The sequence below is a fragment of the Aptenodytes patagonicus genome, chromosome 7 (assembly GCF_965638725.1).
Source record: "Aptenodytes patagonicus chromosome 7, bAptPat1.pri.cur, whole genome shotgun sequence".
NCBI classification, from domain to species: Eukaryota; Metazoa; Chordata; class Aves; order Sphenisciformes; family Spheniscidae; genus Aptenodytes; species Aptenodytes patagonicus.
In genome coordinates, this window is record NC_134955.1 from 70896664 (window position 1) to 70916774 (window position 20111).

At 44.8% G+C, this 20111-nt stretch overlaps 2 protein-coding genes across 3 annotated transcripts in view; both read right to left on the reverse strand.

The window, feature by feature from the left end:
- Positions 1 to 679: 679 nt before the first annotated feature.
- KLHDC2 (kelch domain containing 2) lies at positions 680 to 15507 on the reverse strand. 2 transcript variants are annotated; one of them, XM_076345805.1, is made up of 14 exons: positions 15449 to 15507; positions 13534 to 13701; positions 12600 to 12679; positions 11447 to 11564; positions 9955 to 10070; positions 7343 to 7424; positions 7171 to 7254; positions 4962 to 5042; positions 4826 to 4884; positions 4366 to 4475; positions 3824 to 3896; positions 2589 to 2676; positions 1314 to 1366; positions 680 to 1016 (listed from the first exon to the last, which is right to left on the reverse strand). In XM_076345805.1, exons 2-14 carry the CDS (start codon positions 13687 to 13689, stop codon positions 893 to 895), a joined length of 1224 nt encoding a protein of 407 aa, XP_076201920.1. In that variant the 5' UTR covers positions 13690 to 13701; positions 15449 to 15507; the 3' UTR covers positions 680 to 892. The 2 variants fall into 2 exon arrangements, with proteins under 2 accessions (XP_076201920.1, XP_076201921.1); XM_076345806.1 differs by lacking the exon at positions 15449 to 15507 and adding an exon at positions 15384 to 15427.
- Positions 15508 to 16067: 560 nt separating this feature from the next.
- Positions 16068 to 20111, reverse strand: part of KLHDC1 (kelch domain containing 1) — a 32100-nt gene continuing 28056 nt past the window's right edge. The window contains exons 11-13 of the mRNA XM_076345811.1: positions 17575 to 17659; positions 17185 to 17237; positions 16068 to 17063 (exon numbers count right to left, since the gene is read on the reverse strand). Coding sequence (XP_076201926.1) covers positions 16889 to 17063; positions 17185 to 17237; positions 17575 to 17659 — 313 coding nt within the window. The 3' untranslated portion in view covers positions 16068 to 16888. The remainder of the gene's footprint in view (positions 17064 to 17184; positions 17238 to 17574; positions 17660 to 20111) is intronic.

Genomic DNA, 20111 nt, shown 5'->3' on the forward strand with positions numbered 1-20111 from the left:
TTTCACCCCTTCCCCACAGCAGCACAGCCTGTTCCTTGTCCCCGATGTCACCTGCTGACAGATGGAGCTGAGTCAGCGAAGGCAGGCACTGACCCATCCCACAGCCGCTTTCGGTGTACCTCCACCAAGCTGAAGTCCTGCAGGCTGTTCCAGCTGGGGGTGAGCTCCACAGGTTACCGACACAGCTGGTAACAGGCTCAAGCACTTTCAGTTACACTTCTCAGGGCAGAGTATCTGCTACCTAAGGTTCACAATTGAAGTTCCACAACACAGAGTTCCAAAAAATCAAACTACAAACAAGCAGAGAGTAGTGGAGCTTTAACATCTGAAGGTTCACGACAGTTTATCAGCTCTGACAACACACAATTTCCAAAATCCCATTTCTCTGACCTTAAGCATTTGTGGCAAAGCGTTAAGCAGACAGTTTCCTAACGCTGTAGACTAGAACAGGACTGCTCACCCGTCACAGCAATCTTCAGCCTAGACTAAAGCAACACTCCTCTTCAATAGTCGGGGCGTGCACAACCACTGAAGTCCTCAGGTCCTTGACTAGGGACTCCGTAACAAGTATTTCCACACATGCACACCCCAGCTTCTTGCTCGGGGCTGGCCCTCGCACGTACTTCAAGGTGGACAAACCCAGAACTAGTTTTAGCTTAAGCACAGGATACATCTCCACTTGCATTAAATACATTTATTGCAAACATCTTTACACAAAAATAGGTTCTCTCTAGGCCATTCACATGCAACTTAAAGGCAAGAAGCAACTACCTACGACGATACAGATATGTAACCTATACAAGTTTAATGTTTGCCACACTTGGTAAAATTATTACATCTTCTTAAAACTGCTCATCCACGCACAGCTCGTGCAGAGATGTCTGCAGAGGGCTCAGGAGCCCGACGTGTTGTTGCTTCCAAACCGCTGATTGACGCTGTGCAGCAAGTGCTTGGGGAGGCAATTCCAGGAACTGGCCAGCATCTCCTTAAAGCAAATGACTGCTTCGAGGCACAGCCTTGGGGAGAGGGAAACACGGCCGGTGTTAGCACCGTTTTGAACAAGGGCTGCAAGGTAACCTCATTCTTTACAACTATTTAGTGAGGGCTCGTTCCCATCGTCAGTGCCAAATGGGTGCTTCTGAAAGGAATCGCGCTCTATCCTCTCCTAAGTGCCTGCTGTTCTTTCAGCATTCTTTAGGGGAAGAAATGTTTTCCAGTGTTTTAGGAACATAACAAACGGTCTGGCGGTAACCCTGCACTACTTGTCTTAGATGGAGACACGACAGTTTAATGTTGAAGTCTTGCTTTCTTACCTTACAAGAGATCTTGGTTGTAGAGAAAACACAAGTATTTCGTTACTGTGAGCCTGGGGGGGCAAAAGGAGGGAGAGAGAGAAGCAGTTTGGTTATGTGGAGTCACATTATTACAGCAGGAGCCAAACCAGCCGAGGGTCACACCAACAGACCTTGGAAAGGAAAGCAAACGGCACGGCCCTGGGGGCTGGAGAAGAGAGGCTGACGGTGGGGAGTAGACTGGACTTCACGTAAATCACAAAGGCAGCAGACAAGCCGAACGCGGAATTGCTCTCTGAATCTTACACTACGGGAAGTTATGGGCACTCGGGGAACTACAGATGAACCAAAAAACAGGCCTAGTGCCACTTCATACACACTGCTGGAGGGGAACGGGCGTGCAGTGGCCAGGCTCACAGGCTCTCCCTGTGCAGCACCTCCTGTTGCTGTCGGACAGGGGACTGGGCTGGGTGGAGCCCGGGCCTGGCCCGGGAGGGCTAGAAGCCACAGTCGGCACGAGCGCGTAAGGGAAGGGCCCCGTGAGCCCCGTGGCCCAGCTCTGACCCTGGCCAACACCCGTGCTCAGGGGGAGAGAACAGGACCACCACCTGCGGGCAGAGTTTCCACGGCTCTGCACCGAGGGACTGTGGACACGGGGACCGTGACAGGCTCGGCAGTCAATGTTTTTGGGGTTTTGTTAAATGGTTACGCCTGCTCCTTGAATGCACCTAAACATATTATGTGCCAGAGCTGAGCTGCTGGTGCATACAGAAGTGTTGCCCCACTCCTGTTTGCCACTCGCCCGTTCCAGCTGACGCCCACTGGTTCTTACACTAGAAGGTGCTTGTTCCCGGTCACTCTTTCCAGCCTACTGGTGTTTTTACAGACCTGAGGACACCCCCGTCCTGGCTGGAGAGCCCCTCTCTGTTCAGCCCCTTCTCACCAGCCTTCTCTGGGCATCACAGTGAAGAAATTACTTTGGGAGGGGCTCCCTGGAAGCACCCCCATCAGAAGCACAGGGCAAAGCTAAAGAAGTCGTTGGGAGATAAGGGGCTCCAAGTGAAACATGTTTGAGGGAACGTAAGTCATAGTTTGTTTAAATAATGAATAATGACCTGGTTTCCAGAAAAGCATCAAAACATTTCCCCTTCAAACTTTGTTTCTGCACCTTTGTCAGTCATCACGAGGTCACGCTGCCAACCACAAGCATTTCACACTTGCTGGAGTGATAAGATGCCACAGCTCCTGCGGGAAGGGCCGGGCTGCACAGGAAGGGAAAGCTCGAAATAAACTTACAGCTTTAGAATGGGCAAGTAAGTTGTTGGCACAGCCCCCAAAGACGATCACCTCTCCCTCTTCGCTTGCACAAGCGGTATGCCACAACCTAGAAACAGAAGTCAGCACTGCGTTAAACCAGAAAAACACCCCGCCCAATAACGCAGGTTTAGGATTTGTATTTAAAGTTAACACACGCAAGTTTGCCCTTCCACCAGGACGCTGTAGACGTGACTAATTCAACAGCCATTTACGTTCAGAGAAAGAAAACTGGTCAGCAAACCACAGGCTGCGTAAGGTCTCCTGGTTAGAGCAGGGCTGCGGGGCTCAGCGGCACGCTGCCTGCCAGCGCAGGCATGTGTGAAACCCACAGTCCTGTCACTTCTGGAGGATGGCTGTCATCATCTGCTTGCACAAACTTTATTTTCATGCCCCACTTGAGTCAAAAGACTTAACAGTCAGTCAGTCAGATTTTGTATTGCTCTCCTCAGACTCGGGGAAACAACCGATCTCACATGTGCAACAACGCGTCACCGTCCTGCTGCTCCAAAGGGGGGAAAAGCGGGTGGGGGGCAGCAGCTCAGCCTTGTCGCTGCTCCAGGAAAACAAACCCCTCCTCATCCCCACCAGCAGCAAGAGCCAGGCCAAAGGGGGCAGGCCAGGAAGCATCGCTGCTTTAACTCATTTAACCTCGGACCAGAACACTCCCCGAAACAAGAGGGATGACAGTAACTCACATGACACGAGTGTTTTCAATGCCATATACATGCATCACGGTAGTTTTGATGCCTTTAAATTGCAGGTCATCATCTCTAATTTACTCAGCAGGAAGACAAAAATATCCTGGGTGTGCACAGGATTAGCCACTGGCGAGGATGCTCAGAACGGTGACACCTGCCTGTGTCCAGTTTGCCGGCAGAGCAAGAACTCACAGGTTCCAGTTAGCTCTTGTGCTGGCACTCGCAGCTCAGACACCTCTGCAGCCAGGAGCTCAGACCCTAAATCCCCGTGTCTCCTGCTGTTTCGCAAACGCTGAGCTCTACGCTACCTCCAGCGCCAGTCCTACAGTGGTATTCAAACTGCATTTTGTGCGCACGTTCAACGCGTCTGCACTTCTGGGGTAGAAGCTAGCATTTGTATTGTATTGTTAAGAAAAATGAGCGCTGTAAAGAGGAAGGCGTGTCCTCTCTCCGACAGCCAACGTGAAAAGCCTCCTCGCTCTTTTTTATAAGTTTCCAGGAAAGTGTCTACCATACCTTGGTTTTTCAGAATAGTTATGCTCAAACTGTATCCACTCATTCTTGCTGATACAATAAATCCAAGCATCACCTGAAAACAAGCAAAACCCCAAATACAAACAGTATTCTGTTAGTTCTTTCACATTTGCTGCAATACACATGTACTCTCGTGTAGCACAGTCCATTTTTGTTCTTAAATAAATCAATTTTTTTCAGGAAAAACCCTATGAAACTTTGGGCTGTCTATTTGAAGACAGGCGTTTAACAATGGTTTATAGGAGTGAAGTCAGAAGGGAAAGATGGAGAACTGTAAAGCTCTTCCCAATTGCAATTTGCATTAGATACATTTTTAGAGCAGATTAATTTCTGTAAATAGTCGTCTCTCAACACACTCGGCGACTCCTACTCTGTGAAATTAGCTGTTGACCATAAGGAGTTGGATCACAAGTGCATGGAAGGAATTTAGAAATAATTTAAGGTGACTAGGCAATAATTCAAGCTTCTGTGCACAACTGTTCAAGAACATAAAGACAACACAAAATCCTTTCGGAATGACTTACTTAATGGCTGCTTGTCAGTGGTGAATCCTCCAAAGAGAAAGAGGTGATCTGAGGAAATTGGTGTTAAAGAATGCCACGATCGGCCAACTGGGCAAATGCCTTGCGTGATTCTGTATTTCAATAAAAGCACCGTAAATTACACACGCGCTACAATAAAATACCGCTGCTCTTTTCTGCTCTGATTTTTTTTCAGATATTTGAAGGATGCAGCTTCATACTGCGCACGGCTCACGACCCAACAGCAAGTTTAGTTTCTTTAAACACAGTAAGAGAGTTTTACTCGTGTCAATACTTAAAAAAGCCTGACAGCAAGAGTCAGCAACTGATCAGGAGGATCAGTTCTACTCGAGTTTACTTACTTGCTGGAGTTTACCAAGTTTCACTAGAATGATCAGAAGTGAATAAAACCGGCATCTTCGTATTGCTTTACAAACAAAAGAACTCAAGTTTTAGTACCTACATTTCATTCCACTCCCACGTATCCAAATTCAGATAGTAAAGATCGTTCATTCTGGACTCCTACAATAAAGCAGACCGTGGTTGAAACACTCCGTTTAGGTTTCAGTAACACATCGTTAAACTGGGCTGGGGCTTACTCTGTATCTGCCACCGAACACGTAGCCTCTGTTCCCAACTGTAGCACAGGCGTGAGCTGCTCGTGGTGACGGAGTTTTACCCTGGGAAAAGACAATGCGAAATAAGAAGGTAAGTTTATCTGATACATTAACAAAAGAAAGAAAATGCCACTTCACCAGAAACCTGCAGTAGATCAAGCAAAGAGGAGCTGGGCTGAAGACGCCCATCACACACAGGAAGCAGCACGGCTGTGGCCACACCAGGCACCCTGGGAGGCGCGGTGGGACCGCAGACACGGTGGGGCAGGGGCCGGGCCCCTCTCAGGCCTCCCAGGAGAGCTCACCTGGACGCCGCACTCAAGGCAAAGCAAGGCCTCAGTTCCACAAATCAGTCACCCAAGATGAAAGGCTGAACTAAAGTCAGATTTAAGGCCAACAAGGAACAGAGAGTGAAAAAACATCCAGTGAGTCATTCTGTGTGCAGGAACTTGCTTTTTTTGATGGATGGAAGATCGGAAAACTCATTAAAAACAGGATTTTTTTTCCCCCCTCTTTAAGTGTCAAGGTATAAATTTTGCTTTTAGAAGAGGGTCCAGACAGTGACAGAAGACTTCAGACTGCAAATGAGACAATGACGTAATAAATCATTAAACAGTATTTTTCTTGAGTTACTTCTGAAATATCTGAGATCTGTATGCAGTAAGACAAAGCAACTCTTTGGTAATCTGAATACGGAGTTACTTATCTCAGATTTCATTTCCTCCAATTCTGTGGCAGTATCACTCCATTTGCCTGTTCCTGAGTACTTCTGGAACACTTCAAATGGTGTATATTTGCAATTACAGAGTGTTTCGTTTTGTTTTGACCACAATTCAGCACCCAAGTGAAACATTCCAAACCATCACATTACAGTGAGGATGACAGGAAACCATACATTTCGTTTTCCTGAGCTCCCCATGAGCACAATGCCACTGAAGCATGAAAGAAAGCAAGTCAACGGGAAAAAAGATGAAGAGAGAAAGACAGATCAAAATAAAAGGCAAGCTTCCCGTTTTTGGAGAGGAGAGAGGACCTAGGTAAATGAATGGTTTAAATTCAGTTTAAATGGCCTCAAGAACGCTACTGAACAGGCAGCAGGCAATTTTTATTTTGAGGGGATGTTTCCAAGGCTAGTTCTACCAACAGTGTTTCAAACCCCTCTCTTAATGGTCCTTCCCCTACAAGCATGTTGTGGGTAAGACTGCAAACACAAGCTAATGACACCTCACGGAGTCCATATATAGGAGAGAAATTAACAGTCCCCCTTCGCTGGCAAGACAGCAAGGTACAGGGAATTAAGACAGCTCGCTCAGGAAACGCGAGAGGGGAAGAGAGCCCTGGTCACATAGTCCTAAGCTTTAGCTCCTGGCCAGGTTTCCTCCCCGGGTCGGATCAGACAGACTGCGTGTCCCAGGAGGGAAGCCAGAACAGCAGAAAGCAGCAGTGCTGCAGACGCAGTGCTTCCCGCCAGCCACAGCTAGGGCGAGCGGCCTGTGAGTCATCCCATGGAGAAAACAAACTTAGCGAGCACCACTGAGACAAGATCAGCTCCACACGGTCCGTTGGTGGAGTCCCAGTCTCGTGACCCTGCAAGGCACTTCTCACGTCCTCCTGCTAGCTAGCACTAGGTATTTCAGAGAGCTCTTCCACCTTTTCTAACTCCTGGCATTCAGGGACTGGTTTATGTCCCGAAAGAGGCAGGATCACAGAGCACCTGACAACTAAACACTTGGCAGTTAACTTGGCACGGTGACATGTGAACAAGGCTGCAGGGTGGAGCAGGAAAGGAGAAATATGTATTTTGGGTGAACATGCTTCTTGCTTGCAAACAGTTAACCACATCTTCTAAAATAACGCCAGGGAGATACAGACTAGAGATAGGACCCCCCCATGAGATACAACAGGTTAAGACAGCTTCACACTGCAAGTTCTCCAAGCACACAGCCAGGCACTCAGAACATCTGCAGCCCAAAGCCACTGCTGCTGGGACAGGCCACTACTAACCTGCACAGCCACGCAAGGAGGCCATTTTATCAGCACCACCTTCTGCCTTGACACAAATTAAAGCAGTGAACCCAGGCCTAGCAGAGTCATGCTTATTTTCACAGAATGCTACAAGAGATATGGCACACAGTGCACATATTTCTTAAGAGCTGTAACTTAAAACAACTGACGTAAGACTAATAATTACCGTAGTTACAGGCTGGCTCCAAGTAAAAGTTTCAGTGTCCAGAACATGCACGTGGTCATTCCACCCTCTAGGAAGACCTGAATTCTTTAAAAATATTAAATAAGCAACAGTTTTTAATAGGCACTAATTAAATATTAAAGTTTAAATAGAAATTACTTCCAGGTTTACTTACCCAAAAAGAGGTTTCATCAAATTCAAAAGTTCCCCGTTGTTTCCCTTCAGGAAAATAACCATAGCCTCCAAAAAATATTAGCCTGGAACAAAACATGCATCGAGAGCTATTAGAAATGCTAGCACATCTGTTGCTACCAATTAAAGTTCTGTAAAGGCTGTGCTCAAACGGAAGACAGGAAAACCAGGGAAGCTCCTTTGGCTTCATTACTTCCAATACGTCTACAATGCAAGTTTTCCAGGTGTGGGGCCCTGTTTCTTGCCTAATCGACCCTACCACCCACATTAAATCCCTCTGTAGCTGTTTCCCAGGCCTCAGGCTTCCAAGCTTTGCTCCGGTTCCAAATGTGTGAGGCTACCAGGCCTGCTGCCTGATTGCTGCGCTTGAGCCTTTGCTATCGGAGCTCCCACACAGCAGCTACAGGTGTTTATTCCTGCAGTTTCCTGCCTCCACCCTTTCCAAGCCCTCTGCCCATTTTCCCTGAGCCCAAAATGTTCACAGACACCCCTGTAAGAAGCAAAGGGAAAGCACTACAACCTGGGCACGATCGCTGTGGAGTTGTGTGCTAGGCGAGGCAGGGCAGGAGGACACCAAGGGATGCTACATGCGGCAGACCCTCTACCAATGAAGCTGCCTGGGAAGTTTTTAGTTTTGGGGGAGGAAGACGTTTTCCTTTGTACTTGCTGCATTTTGTTTCAAAGCCTGAAGAACAGTTACTGTGAGCAGTCACTCACCTGATTTTACTGTTCTTTTTGGTTTTTAAAATGTAATTTAAGTTTTATGTTTGGGTTTTAGCACACATTAGAAACTAATGGCATAGTTTTGCCAGAAGTTCTTATTGAATTATGAAGTAACAGAAAACAATCTACACCATCTAACTAAACACCCACAACTCCAGTCTTGCACAGAACCACCTAACTAAACACCCACAACTCCAGTCTTGCACAGATTTACATCTAAACTGATCACATCAAGTATCACAACAGTAAGCTTTCTCTCCAGGTCAAGAATCTGAAAACTAGCACCACAGGGAATTTCCTATTTTTCATGAGTCTCTGCAGCAAGTCCCACAGCAAATACCGTAACAGTGAGCTTCCCCTCCACATAATGGACAAAGCAGCACAGCCACCTGTAGTGTTATACACCAAAATCACCATACGTGGCTCAAACACAAGGACATACGGCATCCCTGATTCTTCCTCTGCCTCAGTAGAGCCAGAGACGATACAGCCAAGACCAGTTGTGCTAACAGGCAGAAGATGGCTGTGCTGTCCCGGTAAGGTTTTGTAGGTAACAGCTTAAACCCCTACCCTGACACGACAAGACAGTAAGACCTGTAACCCTTGCCAGCTGTGACTAAAGAAGAACTAGAGGTCCCTGACCATCACCTCATATTTGCATCAGACCTCCTCAGCCCCTGGCATCACGTACCCCAGCAGCACGGCCCACGCCGGGCGCCTGCCCACAGCCTGCGGAGAGAGCCCTGCTCCTGCGGGGATCAGCCCATCCAGCTTCTCCTGCAAGGGGACAATTCTGGCCACGTGAGCTGTCACCTGTGCCAGAGCATTTTGGAGTTCTGTCCTGTGGAAGCCAGGAACCCTCTGAGAAACCAGCCCTGGGTAGATGCTCCAAGGAGAGAGCCAAAAGCCCCTGACCTCCCCTGAGATAATTCACTTCTGTCCCCAACCTCCCGAGCAGCTGGGATACAGCAAGCCTCTGGAAGCAGGAAACTACCTACCTACAACAGGGGCTTTCCTCAGTCTATCCTCCAGTGCCAGAAGGCTGGAACAATCTCATCACACAGCTCTCGCTTCGGGGACTAGCACTACACTAACTGAATGGGGGAGGAGGGTGCAAGGCAACAACAATGTTTTGCACGTCAGCTCATCTGGCCTCAGCACCTTCTCCTTGTCTTCCTCATCTTTTCCAAGGTTTGCAATCCCAAAAGGCCTTCTGGCATCTCTGGGACACTATCCCAACACATTAAATCAGATAACAACAACAGCAGTTCATCTAACACATTCCTTGTTTTGTGCAACCAGCACAAAACACACTGAATTAAGCATGTGCATCGCTGAAAAAGCCACACGCAATTTTAAGATTAAAATGCCGTCCTGCTCTTCAGCTATCAAAGAAACGCAAGCTGTCCCACAAGACATGACCAAAAGACTGCATTTTGCATGATAGGGGGAATCCTAGAACAGGCTTCTGTGAAGAATAATTCCCGATGCAATTGCCAAGAGGAATGACGCTGATACAAGTAACCACGATGCGGCGTCTTTAAAGCGATGTACTGAGAAGGCACCGTGGAAGATTTGCCTGTAATGAGCCTACATTTTGGATTGTGACTCACACAGATACTTTGCAGCTTACATATACCCAAATCGGGAGTGAGGTTTTTCGCTTATCAACTGTTAAAAGACGGAACAGTTTCAAAAGGCCGGCTGCGGAAGAAATCCAGCATTTTCCTGAAGCACGTATGTGCTGCAGTCAGGAAGTCCTTCTGCAGCTCTTGTTCAAACAAAAAGACACAACAATGACAAGACTAAGAGTGATTAAAAGCAAACACACGCGCAAGGATAGCTGTGCTGACTTCGTTGCTGGAGCCTTACTTGTTTTTGTAAACCCAAACGCCAAGTTTGTCCTTTGATGAAGGGGGTACCCCCTGACACTCTACTCTGACCCACTGCAGCACTTTGTCCGTGGATCTGGAATTTAACATGTAGAACTGTAGAAAATAAAAAGATTTTTTTTACCCACACAGTTAGCTTAAAGCTTAAGTCTGACTGATGTTAAAATACTAACTTTTAATTAGCATGTATTGGTATAGAAATAAATTAAAAGTTCTTTTCCCAGCTGCACAGAGCACTGACAACATTTGGAACAAAATATGGATCCAAAGATCCTTATCTTGTTGCAGACTCAAGCCCCAAACACTTTTTTACAAAAGTAACAGGACTATGGACATCGGGTTGTACCATCCAAAAGCTGAAATGGGATACAATGAAGGTGTGTACAAAGTAGCAATTGTCTTACAATAAAGAAAAAATCTGTTTAAAAAAAAAAAGGTGGGTTTTTTACAGTATCATCCCTTCTCTGCGTGTTACATCATTTTACATGGAGAGAAATAGCTGATACACATATATAAACTAACTGAAATGTAAGAATACCACAGCAGGAAGGAAGCAAGTCATACTTTATAAATGCATTTTGTTGCAGACTATTTGCAAGCATTGCATCAAGCTACTTCCATTTTATATTTAAGAGTGAGGCCAAAATAAGTGTTTAAATTAAACTACACTTCCAGAACATCAGAAAATATTATCAGAGACCCCAGAGAAGAATAACATTTCAAACAACTACAGAGCAGTTACAAATCACCTTCCGTATTATTTCAGTGAGCTCTGGAAATTCCCATCTTTCAAAAGAAGCAAACTCAAAAGCACCAATGCAATACAATTCATAGGTTGAATTGCTCAAGAACAATTGCAACCAAAACAAGTAATAGGTCACGGTGTTTCTTCAGTGGTGTAAAGCTACCAGAGTACAATCATCATGTGAAATGATGCAGAGCTGAAGGCCGATCTCTGTTACAAATGTCACGTTACCTGACCTGTTGCGGAGAAATTAATACACTGAACTGGTAAAAGTCAGCCAGCTAATCACCTGCATGGAAAAAAAACCCCAAGCGCTAAGCACCATATTTTGTTAGTCAAAACCTCTTAGACAAGCACAAAAAGAACACGGCTTCAATTAGTTCACATCTGGGGAAGCCGCTGACAGGATGAGAAAGCTGGTTATCTGCTTCCAAGAACTAGAGAGAGAGCCAGTAGATGAAAATACTGTGCTGCAGAAGCCATGGAGGACACAGTGACTGGACACACGTTCAGCGTCCCGTTATTAACATTTAAGCTCTGTAACAAGATCCAACTTGTCCAGTCATTCAGAAGAAAGTGTTTCCTTGATTTGTTAAGATTATACATTTCTTGCTTTGGATGGATTTTAATTAACCGAAAAGGCCACCTCTAGTTTATAAAAAATGGGAACAAAAGCTAATGAGGAGAAACTTATTTGTGAGGAGGGGTTTACCTTTAAATTACTAACCTTGTTTGTATTGCCACGTGCATGATGTCCTCCAAAGAGGTACACCACTCTGTCTACACACACGGCACAACTTCCAGACATGGAAGGTGGAACATCTCCCTCTGTTTTACTCTTCTTCCTAGAAGCACAGTTTAAAATATTTTATCTGATAAAAACGAACAGCAATGATTTTATCTGGAGTGGAATTTTCTAACGCTACCAGTATGTTTTTAATTACAATAGGTCATTGTGGACCATTCAGTTATGAGTTCTTCACATCCTTGCAGGTTTAACCTTAATTTACAACACTAACCTGGTATGACGGAGGCGGGTGGGGAAAAGGCAACTTAATTAATACATGTTTTGTGGGGGAGGAATCCCGTCTGCCCAGTTCAGGACTTTGGTATGCCTTTCACATTCAAAATCCCAGAAAGATCCTCAGGCAAAGAGGATGCACCTGTCTGAACTGCAGGTTTCTATTGTGCTACTGGATTTTTAATGTTTGTAAACATTACAACCACACAGATGAGCTTCCAGCCCATGTCCAAGGCTCTCCCTAACGACAACGAGGACTGGAAGCACTGCTGAAATTGCACTTTCTGCAAAACGCTGAGGGGACTTGGCTTCGCAGTGCAAGGCCCTAGCCAGCTACTGAATTGGAGCACTGGATTCCCTTCTCTTGCACTATCAGACATGCAGGTTTCACACAACTTCCAGGCTCCCAACGATCTAAGATGACACAGTAGTTTCTTTGGCTGCATCAACATTTAAAAACAACTTCTTAAAAGGACAACAAATAAAACACTCAGTACGGGTTCCCTCACCAGTGTACCACTGTAATCAAAAGTGGTACAAATACAATTTTCAGGTGCTATATCCTATACCAGGCATCCCAAAACACTTCACACTGTTGATCACATACTCCTGTATAAGCTGCCTGTCCGAGCTGCCTTCCCTACTTCACCCTCTGAAAACATATTTGTTGTTTTCACAGAAAAAAATAAACATTTGGAAAGATTTTACACATTTATGCAACAGTTTGATAGGTGGGAACAAAGAGATCAGGGAATTCTCTCTCTGTTCACAGACCCTCAGCATGCTTTCTATATGAATTTAAGAATTTATCTTTTTCTTTTCCCCCAAAACCAACAATTAAGTTAATTATTTACTGTACCATCTTCCAGTTTCCATGTTGTAGATCCATATTTCATCTCTAGGCAGATAGAAGTCATAAAATCCCCTAACTTGGGCATTCTGTAGAACAGGTCAGAAAAGAAAAAGCAACATCAGAAGGATGCTTGACATATTGAATTAGACTCCTATGAATGTTTACACCCCCTCAGAGATCTAATCACAGAACAGAAAACAGCAGGACCCGTGCCTGCTGCACTCCTGTACCTCTCATCTGCACGGCACCCCTCGGAGAGCAGGTATTAGCCTATTTTAGCTTCTGCGGGGGACCAGACAAGCTCCCAGCAGAGCCAGAGACTGGGGTAAATGGAAGTTAAACCTCCTTTTCATAGCCCAAGCAGGTTATCTAGGTAGGTGCATAAATGAGCCAAAATTTCCTTTTTAGTTCCCCCACCCCCTGCATGACACCACCAGAACAATACACCAAAGCTTTGTCTTGAGCTACCAATTTATTTACGGAGTTCATTGACAATTCATCCTCATTCCTGTCAAAATTGTAAAATGACCTGGTTCTGCTTGAAGCACACGCACACCCAAGTGTGATAAATAACCAACCTGTGATCATTAATGTCCAATATATAGTTGTGCTGATAATGCTGTAAATAAAAGCACCATTTCGCACAGTGTGCATTTCAAATCAGACAGTATTTCTTTCTCTTCCAACAGACACGTGAATTGACAAAGGCAAACAACACCCTGCATCCCACAAAAGTCATCCGTTTGCCAAGATCTGCACTTAACACTCATGATTTATTTCAATATTTCAAAACTCTTAAATGTCATATTCTAATTAGTTAACTGGAGCTTTCCTTTTCCAGGGGAGGGATAATTTTACAGAGTCACTCCCAAACTAATGGGACATAATTACCAGCACCACGGGTGGCAGAAGGGCTTACTTAACAAGGAGAACAGCGTACCTTATAGCCTCCCCAGACATACATGCAGCGTCCATCAGTGACTGCCACGTGCCCGCTGCGCTCAGCAGGGCTATCATTCTCCAGCTGCTCAAAGCTGTCCTCAGCTGGAGCTGGGAGCTCTTCATCTGCCTGCAGGTCTTCGTTGTCATCGGCCATTTCGATACAGTGCTACATGCAGAGAATAACACATAGTATGGAGCTTTGAAAACCACCAGGGGAAATCACCAGAGGGAAAAAAAAGAAACTACACACTGGTGTTTCTTTCGCAATGATGTTTCAGTGGAAGAAGTTATCCCATCAGTCAAGAAAGTTTCAGATGGGATTCCTCAGTTGTGTGAAATTTATAATGGTTTCAATTGACAATTTAAGCCAAGGTCTCTATCTTTTTTAAAAAATCACACTTACCTATAAATACATTAATTGATGACCAAAAAGCAACCCACAACAGAATGAATTTGAAAGCTTTGCCTACAGTATCATTTTCACAAAAGTGAAAACTCCTGCAGCTTTTCAGGCAAAGACCCTTTGGGCTGCCAAAGCCAAGTCTCCCACACACAAACCTTCCCATAGCTGTTAAATGCAGGAGATGTTACCTATGCTAAAAAAACCCCCACAAACCAAAGCCCCTTGTCCCAAATCATGCTGGCATGCACAAGGCCAAACCCCAGTGCGTCCTGGAAAGACAACAGCTATGCGCACCCAGCCTACAGCTCCTGAGCACCGTGCAGCTCAGGGGTAAGAGCAGCCTCCACGCCAGGGCTTTGGTGCGTGAGGAGCCCCAGGGCCACGCTGTCACTGGGATCACTGGTAATTCAAAGCCCCAGCTGTGGGAGGAATCAAATCAGGAGGAGACGCTGAAGCCAGCCCTGCCAGGTCATCCGGGAAGCTGTCTGTACGCTCTGCCCCAGCCTGTAATGGAGCAGGGGGACCCCTGAAAAGCCAAAGTCACCTTCCACTTAGGAGCCACTCCCAAGTCCCCTTCTGCTTTTAGCTTTCCTACAACTATGCGTTGAAACTGTCACCACACAAAGATTTGCAGACACAGATCAAAAGGCCAGGAAAGTCAGACAGTCCAAGCGATGGTTTTGTGCAACCAGGCAAAGCGAGAGAAGTGAAAAGGACCTGAATGAGACTATCAATCCCTGCACTCACAGAAAATCCTCGACACCTACACCACTCCTGACAGATTTTCGTTTGATTTGAATTGCTCCAATGATGGAGACACTACACCACCCTCGGCAGTTTATTTCTGAGCATTAATTATGCTTTAAATTAGAAAGCCTTACTCACACCTCAGTGAAACCTGTCTGCTTCAAGTTCACCAGATTTTTACTGACCTCTCCCCAGTGATCACCATTCTTTTTTTTTTTTAACAACCTAAGACACACTGGACAACTTCTGTCCCCCTTTAGCGTTTTTTTCAGTCCCGGACTGAAACACTTCCCACAAGTCACTGCAATTCCCAAGCCCCCTGTGGCTCTGCCTTGGCTGTCCACATCCCTCACGACACCGCGACTGGCCAGACGTGGTCTCCTCCTGCGCTGAGGCAGGCCCGATAAATTTTATCTGTCGGGACACAGCCGTAACACACGACCCAACCCGAGCAGCAGCCGCACCGCGCTGAGCAATGCGCCATCACCGCACTTACCAGACCCGTTAACAACCCCCCGGCCCTACCCGCCTCCTGTCAAGGTTTGATCCCCCCCCCCCCCCCCCCCCGCCCCGCGGCTCAGTTCCCCCGCGCCGCCTCGGCCCCCAGACCCGCGCTCCGGAGTCCCCCGGCGCCCTGCCGAGCCGCCTCCCCTCCGATCCCCGGGGTCCAGTCCCGCCCCCCTGGGCCCGGGCCCTACCGCGGGGTGGGTGGGGGGGAGCTGCGGGCCGGACGGCGCGGCCGCCCCCTCCTTCCCTCCCTCACCTCAGCGGGCCGCGCAGCGTCAACATCCGTCGCGGGCGGCCGCTTCCGCCAGCGCCGCGCAGGCGCCGTCCCGCCCCGCCGCTGCCCGGGGAAGAGGCGGCGGCCGGTGCCGGTGCCGGTGCCGCCGCCGCCGGGGAAGGGGGCTCCCCGCTGGGGTTGCTGACAGGAGTAACCCCAGCACAGGAGTCAGGCGCGCTGCCTGCAGAGCAGAGCCACAGCGCATCACCCGCAGGGACAGCACCGTCGGGGGGGGGGGGGCGAGGCTTGCTTGCCGGCGGGCGGGGGACTGCCAGTCCGGGATGGAAGACGGCAACGCTGCGGCCCGTTACCTGAACCTCCCGCCCCCCGAAAGAAAACTGTGGGACCAACAAGAGAGCTGGGGTATTTCTCTGTCAAGAGAAAACCACGTTAACCGAGGGATCACAACTTCGCGGTTAAAAAAAAGCCACCAAGCTAATACTGAATGCTTACGTTTAACACAAAAAATTACGGCTCTGCTACAATACCCAGTCACAAAACTTGCCTTTGTGATGTAAATTTGCTCCAAAAGCTCCCTTCCCCGATTAAATACGTTTTGCAGATTGTAAAAATGTCAAAAACTAGTCAAAATGGGTCTCGATTCAACTCTCTATAAAATTTTAATGACTGCGCTCCTGTTAACTAAATATTTGAAACAGAAAAATAGCAAGTACTACATATGCTCTTTTTAAACAATAAATAAGCATTTTTTTAAACAAGAATTAAATATAAACTTTACACATCCAAAATACAATATACAACCTATTTCGAAAAGGACTCATTGATTACAGAAACATAGTAAAACCATATTATGAACTGCGTGTAAGCTTTCCTATACAAACGGTAATGCTGCCCGTTGCAGCTTTTTCTGCAAGTTCCACGGTTAGCTTAGTGATTTTCCTACTTGGAGTTAAGACGCCTGGCTCCATCATTTGACGAGATGGCCAGATGACAGAGTCTGGTGGAATCAAATAATCTGATTCGGTGGTGTTAGCAAATGAGTTACCTTTCTCAAGACTGACAAGTGTGAATCTTCCAAAGATACCGCGTTGAACTAATTTTACCTTTTCAGAAAGGCTGATGTGATAAGGCTGTAGTAAGATTTTAGACTTAAGCCGTATTTTATCCAAGAGAAAACATTTTGTATCATCTGTCGCCTTCAAAAAGAACAAGTTGTATGGACCGTCTCATTAAGACCACAACAGCAGAAGTTAACAATATATACAAATGAAGTTTCATCAGTTTTCTATAATGCAGAAAACAAAAGAGACTTCCATAAAAAGGATTTCTTTGTTCTCAAACTTCACTTAGAAACTCAGCTTAACATACAGTTGTTCTGTAGCATTAGTAAAGTTCACTAACAAAAGACTTTGCTGTACGCCGTAAATAAACCAAAGCGTTCAACAGTTTTGCTGCCATTGTTCATGTGGTGTTTAGTTGACTTTGCCTTTCAGTTTCAGCTTTCTTCTCTTGCCGGTGGTTAACTGCAGCCCAGAAGGTTATTTTTTTCAGCACTTGCTGCAAAAGTTTCGACGGCAAGCATGGTATTTGATTCTTTAAGAGAGCTGCATTTTTACCAATGCAGTCGAGACACAACCTGAAGAAGGAGGGGAAAAAAGAAAAAAAAAAAAAAGATTTAAGTAAATGGTCTATAACCTAAAGACCACAGTGCCATCACGATTTACACCAGACTCTTTGTGCCAATAACCTCAACTCACCTCAGGAGTGAATACGGTTGAGTCTGAAATATCAACAAGTCACTGCAGTGACCCTGACCAACAGAAAAAAAAACACCATTAAAGTGACAAACAGCTTATCTCAGAAATACTGCTATTTTCTAGATTAAGGTAACTTTTATTACCACATGCATAATTTAAAAGTGAGAATACTTAAATATTTATAAAAAATCTGAGTAACAAATTCCTTTTTATGAGCCTAACAAGGGCAGGAAAACACCCTCATAAATTACTTTCCAAGAACACCTAAGGTCACATCTCACAACACCATAAGATATGAATGAACCCAATAGTGTCAGCAATTGTATCAACTTTATTTTATTTCAATTTTAATTATTATAGTGCTAGGATTTCATTATTCAGTTTACTGACTGTGTCCATGAAATGCAAGTCATCTTTGCTTCCACCAAACACCATCACTTCTCCTTCTTTTCCGAGGCAGGCTGTATGCCACAATCTAGAAATAAAATTATAAATAGGATTAGTGACCAAGCAGTCATGTGTTACCAGCAAAACAAATCTAAAAACTAAATGTTTTTAAGGGTTTCAGAGAAGCCGTAAGTTTACTTGCATAGTAACCTCTTCACCTCACATAGACTCTCCTCCATTCTTCATATTCAAGTTTCTTTTCAAAAGGCTCTTTTGCTATAAGGACAGAAGTTCCTTTTAACTAAAACGGAAAGGTCACTTTTCTAATCCTGTGATTCCACTATTTATGCACAGAGCCTTAAAGTCTTACTGGCCTCACTACTTACCCAGAAGAATTTTAAAATTTTAAGTAATGTATTTTACAAGTTGCTCTGTGAGCTGCAGAAACAATAAAGCCTGTTCTTTATCAACCCGTGTCTCGAGGCAGACCTTCCGTTCTTACAGAAGAATGGAGAATAAGCACCGAGCGCTCACTGGAGCGAAGCGATTACGAGAGCCTCTCTTTTCTGTTTGGCCATTTATTTGCACAGAGTATGTTGGGACTTAGTATCTCTGAGCTTCCTACTTCTTTGTCAAGTATTACTGAAATGGGTCAATTGATTCAAAACGCACACGGGCAGGAGAGGCAGTCATACGTGCACAGAGCACGGTAACGTAACCCTTACTTCTTAGGAAACCAAGACAAAGACATTACTTCAACAGTCTTCAGAGGTAAAAACCAATACCTTAAAATACGGTATTACTCATTTCTTTAACAATATAAAAGGAGAGAGCAATGTGACTATCCATCTCATGAGAGTTTTGCTGAGTGATTACATTTCCTACAGACCAATATATTTTTGTCATTATTTGACTTTTCTGTACTTTAGTTATATATACTTTGTCTTAGGTATCACTACTTCAACAAAACGTTACAGTGGAAAATTTTTAGAAAACAAAATAACTATACAAAACAAGCTTTTGCCAAGAACAGATTTTCTTTTCCTTTTTTCTTTTTAAATTTTCCGCTATTTCTTTAATTCATAAATTCATAATTCATAAGACTGTGGGGTTTTCAGTACTGACTCTTATCCCTGAACACAAGTTATCCTGTTTCAGTTTTACGCTTCCCCCAAAGATTCCTGGGGATCATTTTCTGTGTGTCAATTACTTACATCACTCCCACAGGTTAAGTTTTGTGTTGTGCATATAAAAGCACATGGTATTAAAAAAAAACAAAACAAAAAAACCAAAAACCAAAACAAAACCTGACTTGCATAATCTTGCTTTAACAAAGATTCTGCTACTTCAGCAGCTATACCTTGCTAGATTTACTTTTTATTATTAGCAGATCAAACTCTGTAATTTTTCTATTGGTGTATCACCACTGAAGCAAATATCACAAGATGATTATCACCACAGAGCTCTGGCCCTTTAAGTCTACTTAACCAAAATAAGATGCACCACTAGAACTTTCACGCAAGAGTAAACGTTCTCACTTTCTTACTCCATTCATATCAGTAATTATTCACCGCTCTCCTTAGGCTAAACTGTATCCCACCTTTTCTCTTCCTCATACCTGTAGATAGATCTGTCTCTGCCTTATCTGCATTAGGAAAACTCTGGCCTGGACTTCATCACCGAAGAACACTGGGAAGCCTTTCCTGCCTTGACTTTGTTGACATCCTAGCTCGCAACCTGATGCTTTTTCTACAGACTGACAGAGTTTATGTCCTCTCACAGCTCCTCTAACTTATCACCTAAACATTCTAATAAAGCATGTTATTTAAATTATACAGATGCTGAATTGATGTAACCTTTTTACACAGCTCTTCTAACTAGAATAACAGAATTACATTGTAATGAAAACACTGGGAATCTAAGTTAAATATACAATTTGTTCTGTATTTTAACCTGGCATGCAAAATGTTAGCTGAAGTACAATTGATGGACAGAAAGAAGAAATATATTTTCTACCAATACAGAATCACAGATATATAACCTGGAAGACAATGTTTCAGAAATTACTAAAAATGAAGGTTGAAGGAAATTGTTCTTTACAGAATTTAAGGAGGGAATCAAATCTGCAGAAGCATCAGGAAAATACACTAATGCATGTGTGATATACCGTGTATTATTATAAAATAATAGAAATATATAAAAGAAGTACCCATGTATGTATTATTGGCAGTGCATTTTAAGTCCTGCTGTAAAGTCATATGAGCAACAGAACTGACTTAAACCTTTTTGAGAGATTACTCAGTAAACTACTGCAGAGATCCTGCAGTAATCCTGTGTAAGAACAGGGATACAATTATGGTACAAGTACTTCACACTCAAACTAGTTCAATGTATAGACAGGCTTTTGGTATGGCTCCTTTTATCTATGTTTCCAGGACTTCCTGAAAAAGGTTATTGAAGCATCTTTAAAAAAAACCCAAAACCAAACAGGGGGGTGCCATTTACTCCATTAAAGAACTAGGTCAATGAAACGCAACTGT

What these genes read in the sequence shown, in the direction of transcription:
- KLHDC2 (XM_076345805.1), bottom strand. Translation starts at nt 13,689, where the DNA reads ATGGCCGATGACAACGAAGACCTGCAGGCAGATGAAGAGCTCCCAGCT. An exon ending in AACATGGAAACTGGAAGATG is followed by an intron (nt 11,565 to 12,599) that starts GTACAGTAAATA and finishes CTGTGCTTCTAG; the next exon opens with GAAGAAGAGTAAAACAGAGG. An exon ending in CAACCAAGATCTCTTGTAAG is followed by an intron (nt 1,017 to 1,313) that starts GTAAGAAAGCAA and finishes CCTCTCCCCAAG; the next exon opens with GCTGTGCCTCGAAGCAGTCA.